At 47.2% G+C, this 6,752-nt stretch overlaps 1 protein-coding gene across 9 annotated transcripts in view; it reads right to left on the bottom strand.

Annotated features, from left to right (window-relative positions):
* Window positions 1-6,752, bottom strand: part of stab1 (stabilin 1) — a 284,951-nt gene that overhangs the window by 89,977 nt on the left and 188,222 nt on the right. For all 9 annotated transcript variants that reach the window (XM_065002109.1, XM_065002108.1, XM_065002102.1 and 6 more), the window contains 2 exons: window positions 2,260-2,388; window positions 1-15 (listed from right to left, as the gene is read on the bottom strand). The exon at window positions 1-15 is cut by the window's left edge and continues 39 nt beyond it. In XM_065002109.1, the coding sequence (XP_064858181.1) occupies window positions 1-15; window positions 2,260-2,388 (144 nt within the window). The remainder of the gene's footprint in view (window positions 16-2,259; window positions 2,389-6,752) is intronic.

Raw genomic sequence — 6,752 nt, 5'->3', positions numbered from 1 at the left:
GGCTGTGCACCTCCCCTTGGAGAAAGAACAATTAGACAGAAGCACACACACACCCAGGCATGCAGGCACATACACTCACCCACTCACCCAGGCACACCCACTCACCCAGACACACCCACTCACCCAGACACACCCACTCACCCAGACACACCCACTCACCCAGACACACCCACTCACCCAGACACACCCACCCACCCAGGCACACCATCAGTACAGCCGACTTACTAGTTCACCACCCCTCCTGTCTCTGTCCATCAGTACAGCTGAGTTCACCACCCCTCCTGTCTCTGTCCATCAGTACAGCTGAGTTACTAGTTCACCACCCCTCCTGTCTCTGTCCATCAGTACAGCTGAGTTCACCACCCCTCCTGTCTCTGTCCATCAGTACAGCTGAGTTACTAGTTCACCACCCCCCCTGTCTCCGTCCATCAGTACAGCTGAGTTACTAGTTCACCACCCCTCCTGTCTCTGTCCATCAGTACAGCTGAGTTACTAGTTCACCACCCCTCCTGTCTCTGTCCATCAGTACAGCTGAGTTACTAGTTCACCACCCCTCCTGTCTCTGTCCATCAGTACAGCTGAGTTCACCACCCCTCCTGTCTCTGTCCATCAGTACAGCTGAGTTACTAGTTCACCACCCCTCCTGTCTCCGTCCATCAGTACAGCTGAGTTACTAGTTCACCACCCCTCCTGTCTCCGTCCATCAGTACAGCTACTAGTTCACCACCCCGCCTGGCTCTGTCCATCAGTACAGCTGAGTTCACCACCCCTCCTGTGTCTGTCCATCAGTACAGCTGAGTTACTAGTTCACCACCCCTCCTGTCCCTGTCCATCAGTACAGCTGAGTTCACCACCCCTCCTGTGTCTGTCCATCAGTACAGCTGAGTTACTAGTTCACCACCCCTCCTGTCTCTGTCCATCAGTACAGCTGAGTTCACCACCCCTCCTGTCTCCGTCCATCAGTACAGCTGAGTTACTAGTTCACCACCCCTCCTGTCTCTGTCCATCAGTACAGCTGAGTTACTAGTTCACCACCCCTCCTGTCTCCGTCCATCAGTACAGCTGAGTTCACCACCCCTCCTGTCTCTGTCCATCAGTACAGCTGAGTTCACCACCCCTCCTGTCTCCGTCCATCAGTACAGCTGAGTTCACCACCCCTCCTGTCTCTGTCCATCAGTACAGCTGAGTTACTAGTTCACCATCCCTCCTGTCTCTGTCCATCAGTACAGCTGAGTTACTAGTTCACCATCCCTCCTGTCTCTGTCCATCAGTACAGCTGAGTTACTAGTTCACCACCCCTCCTGTCTCTGTCCATCAGTACAGCTGAGTTCACCACCCCTCCTGTCTCCGTCCATCAGTACAGCTGAGTTCACCACCCCTCCTGTCTCTGTCCATCAGTACAGCTGAGTTCACCACCCCTCCTGTCTCTGTCCATCAGTACAGCTGAGTTCACCACCCCTCCTGTCTCTGTCCATCAGTACAGCTGAGTTCACCACCCCTCCTGTCTCTGTCCATCAGTACAGCTGAGTTACTAGTTCACCACCCCTCCTATCTCTGTCCATCAGTACAGCTGAGTTACTAGTTCACCACCCCTCCTGTCTCTGTCCATCAGTACAGCTGAGTTCACCACCCCTCCTGTCTCTGTCCATCAGTACGGCTGAGTTCACCACCCCTCCTGTCTCTGTCCATCAGTACAGCTGAGTTCACCACCCCTCCTGTCTCTGTCCATCAGTACAGCTGAGTTCACCACCCCTCCTGTCTCCGTCCATCAGTACAGCTGAGTTCACCACCCCTCCTGTCTCCGTCCATCAGTACAGCTGAGTTCACCACACCTCCTGTCTCCGTCCATCAGTACAGCTGAGTTCACCACCCCTCCTGTCTCTGTCCATCAGTACAGCTGAGTTCACCACCCCTCCTGTCTCTGTCCATCAGTACAGCTGAGTTACTAGTTCACCACCCCTCCTATCTCCGTCCATCAGTACAGCTGAGTTACTAGTTCACCACCCCTCCTGTCTCTGTCCATCAGTACAGCTGAGTTCACCACCCCTCCTGTCTCTGTCCATCAGTACGGCTGAGTTCACCACCCCTCCTGTCTCTGTCCATCAGTACAGCTGAGTTCACCACCCCTCCTGTCTCCGTCCATCAGTACAGCTGAGTTCACCACCCCTCCTGTCTCCGTCCATCAGTACAGCTGAGTTCACCACCCCTCCTGTCTCTATCCATCAGTACTCTGAAAAATACACACGCACACACACTTACTCTGACTCGTAGGACCACGTCTTTAATGCATCGGTTCTTATGGACCTGTAAGACTTGGGGAACGGCCAGGATCACCCCGTTTCTCGTCTCACTATGGCTCCCATCCAGCAGAACATCATTGGCCAAAGTCTGAAACACATTCAGATAACAACCCAAATAAGGGCTCTGAAAGACGTTCAGATAACAACCCAAATAAGGGCTCTGAAAGACATATATAACAACCCAAATAAGGGCTCTGAAACACAGTGATGGTTCTAGAACTCACCATTGGGCCCTGAGGTTTATTACTGGTGATGGTTCTAGAACTCACCATTGGGCCCTGAGGTTTATTACTGGTGATGGTTCTAGAACTCACCATTGGGCCCTGAGGTTTATTACTGGTGATGGTTACAGAACTCACCATTGGGACCTGAGGTTTATTACTGGTGATGGTTCTAGAACTCACCATTGGGCCCTGAGGTCTATTACTGGTGATGGTTACAAAACTCACCATTGGGCCCTTAGGTTGATTACTGGTGATGGTTCTAGAACTCACCATTGGTCCCTGAGGTTTATTACTGGTGATGGTTCTAGAACTCACCATTGGGCCCTTAGGTTTATTACTGGTGATGGTTCTAGAACTCACCATTGGGACCTGAGGTTTATTACTAGTGATGGTTACTGAACTCACCATTGGGCCCTGAGGTTTATTACTGGTGATGGTTACAGAACTCACCATTGGGCCCTTAGGTTTATTACTGGTGATGGTTCTAGAACTCACCATTGGGCCCTGAGGTTTATTACTGGTGATGGTTACAGAACTCACCATTGTGCCCTTAGGTTTATTACTGGTGATGGTTCTAGAACTCACCATTGGGCCCTGAGGTTTATTACTGGTGATGGTTACAGAACTCACCATTGTGCCCTTAGGTTTATTACTTGTGATGGTTCTAGAACTCACCATTGGGCCCTGAGGTTTATTACTGGTGATGGTTCTAGAACTCACCATTGGGACCTGAGGTTTATTACTGGTGATGGTTCTAGAACTCACCATTGGGCCCTGAGGTTTATTACTGGTGATGGTTCTAGAACTCACCATTGTGCCCTTAGGTTTATTACTGGTGATGGTTCTAGAACTCACCATTGTGCCCTTAGGTTTATTACTGGTGATGGTTCTAGAACTCACCATTGGGCCCTGAGGTTTATTACTGGTGATGTTTACAGAATTCACCAGTGTGTTTTGTATCAAAAAGTGGGTTGGGACTTTTTATATGTGTTAATCTACAAAGCACTCATGCTGCAATCACACACTATTGTGGAAGACCAGCATGACTGGGAGTGAGTGGTGAAGGAGAATGTGTTGAAAATAGCATAAAGAAAGAGAAACCCTGGAATGAGCAGGTGTGTCCAAACCTTTGACTGGTACTGTATCTGTATCACAACATTGTAGGATAATAGTGAAGACATCAAAACTATGAAATAACACTTATGGAATCATGTAGTAACCAAAAAAAGTGTTAAACACTTTATTTGAGATTCTTCTAAGTAGCCACCATTTGCCTTGATGACAGCTTTGCACACTCTTGGAATTCTCTCAACCAGCTTCATGAGGTAGTCACCTGGAATGCATTTCAATTAACAGGTGTGCCTTGTCAAAAGTTAATTTGTGGAATTTCTTTCCTTACCGCGTTTGAGCCTATCAATTGTGTTGGGAGGTAGGGGTGGTAATACAGAAGATAACCCTATTTGGTAAAATACCAAGTCCATATTATGACAATAACAGCTCAAATAAGCAAAGAGAAACAACAGTCCATTATTACCTTGAAAGACATGAAGGTCAGTCAACCCGAGAAATGTATTCAAGTGTATTTGGGAAAACCATCAAGAGCAATGTTAAAACTGTCTCTCATGAGGACTGCCACAGGAATGGGACCCAGAGTTAACTCTGCTGCAGAGGATAAGTTCATTTGAGTTACCAGCCTCAGACATCGGCAATTAACTGCACCTCAGAAATTGGAGCCCAAATAAATGCTTCACAGAGTTCAAGTAACAGACACATCTAAACATCAACTGTTCAGAGGAGACTGCGTGAATCAGGCCTTCAAAGTCAATTTGCTGCAAAGAAACCACTACTAAAGGACACCAATAAGAATAGACTTGCTTGGGCCAAGAAACACGAGCAATGGACATTAGACCGGTGGAAATCTGTCCTTTGGTCTGATGAGTCCAAATTTCATATTTTTGGTTCCAACCGCTGTGTCTTTGTGAGACGTAGAGTAGGTGAACGGATGATCTCCGCATGTGTGGTTCCCACCATGAAGCATGGAGGAGAAGGTGTGATGGTGTGGGGGTGCTTTGCTGGTGACACTGTCTATGATTTATTTAGAATTCAAGGCACAATTAACCAGCATGGCTGCCACAGCATTCTGCAGAGATACGCCATCCCATCTGGTTTGGGCTTAGTGGGACTATCATTTTTTTTAAAACAGGACAATGACCCAAACACACCTCCAGACTGTGTAAGAGCTATTTGACCAAGAAGGAGAGTGATGGAGTGCTGCATCAGATGACCTGGCCTCCACAATCACTTAACCTTAACCCAATTGAGGTGGTTCGGGATGAGTTGGACTGCAGAGAAAAAGCAGCCAACAAGTGCTCAGCATATGTGGGAACTCCTTTAAGAATGTTGGAAAAGCATTCCAGGTGACTACCCCATGAAGTTGTTTGAGAGAATGCCAAAAGTGTGCAAAGCTGTCATGAAGGCAAAGGCTGGCTCCTTTGAAGAATCTATAATCTAAAATATATTTAGATTATTCAACACTTTTTTTGGTTAGTACATGATTACATAAGCGTTATTTCATAGTATTGATGTCTTCACTATTATTCCACAATGTAGAAAAAAAGTGTCAAACCTTTGACAGGTACTGTACCTTAAAAAAAGGTAGGGATGTGGATCAGAAAACCAGTCAGTATCTGGTGTGCAGCATTACACATTTCCTTCACATAAAATTGATCAGGCTATTGATTATGTCCCGTGGAATGTTGTCCCATTCCTCTTCATGTCGATCCAGAGCATACCAAACATGCTCAATTGGTGACATGTCTGAATATGTTGGCCATGGAAGAACTGGGACATTTTCAGCTACCAGGAATTGTGTACAGATCCTTGCAGCATGGGGCCGTGCATTATCATGCACGGCATTATCATGCACGGCCCCATGAACGGCACAACAACGGGCCTCAGGATCTCATCACTGTTTCTCTGTGCATTCAAATTGCCATCGATAAAATGAAGTAGCGTTTGTTGTCTGTAGCTTATACCGGCCCATACCAATAACCCCACCGCCACCACGGGGCTCTCTGTTCACAACGTTAACATCAGCCAACCGCTCGCCCACATGAAGCCATACACGCTGTCTGCCATCTGCCCGGTTGAAACCGGGATTCATCCGTGAAGAGCACACGTCTCCAGCGTGTCAGTGGCCATCGAAGGTGAGCATTTTCCCACTGAAGTTCATTACGACGCCGAACTGCAGCTAGGTCAAGGCCCTGGTGAGGACGACGATCATGCAGATGAGCTTCCCTAAGACTGTTTCTGCCAGTTTGGGCAGAAATTATTCTGTTGTGCAAACCCACAGTTTCATCGGCTGTCCAGGTGGCTGGTCATGGATGTGGAGATCCTGGGCTGGCGTTGTTTCATGTGGTCTGTTGTTGCCAAATTCTCTAAAATGGCATTGGAGGCAGTTTATGGTAGAGAAATTAACATTCAATTCTCTGGCAACAGCTCATAACTACTGACCACAACACCACTGACCACAGTTGCTGACTACTGCTACAGTTGCTAAACACAACTACTACTGACAACAACCACACAACTGCTGACCACATCTAGTGTCCACAACCACATAACTACTGACCACAACCACAAAACTTCTGACCACACAACTACTGACCACTCAACTGCTGACCACAACAACTGATCACAACCACATAACTACTAAACACAACCACACAACTTCTGACCACACAACTACTGATAACACATCTAACTACTGACCATAACCACACAACTACTGACAACACATCTAACTACTGACCATAACCACCACAACTACTGACCACAACCACACAACTACTGACAACACATCTAACTACTGACCATAACCACCACAACTACTGACCATAACCACCACAACTACTGACAACACATCTAACTACTGACCATAACCACACAACTACTGACCATAACCACACAACTTCTGACCATAACCACACAACTACTGACAACACATCTAACTTCTGACCATAACCACCACAACTACTGATAACACATCTAACTACTGACCATAACCACACAACTACTGACAACACATCTAACTACTGACCATAACCACACAACTACTGACAACACATCTAACTACTGACCATAACCACCACAACTACTGACCACAACCACACAACTACTGACAACACATCTAACTACTGACCATAACCACCACAACTACTGACCATAA

This window comes from Oncorhynchus nerka, linkage group LG15 (assembly GCF_034236695.1).
Source record: "Oncorhynchus nerka isolate Pitt River linkage group LG15, Oner_Uvic_2.0, whole genome shotgun sequence".
Lineage (NCBI taxonomy): Eukaryota > Metazoa > Chordata > Actinopteri > Salmoniformes > Salmonidae > Oncorhynchus > Oncorhynchus nerka.
The sequence above is the reverse complement of the archived record's forward strand: the minus strand, read 5'-3'. Positions and strand labels throughout refer to the sequence as shown.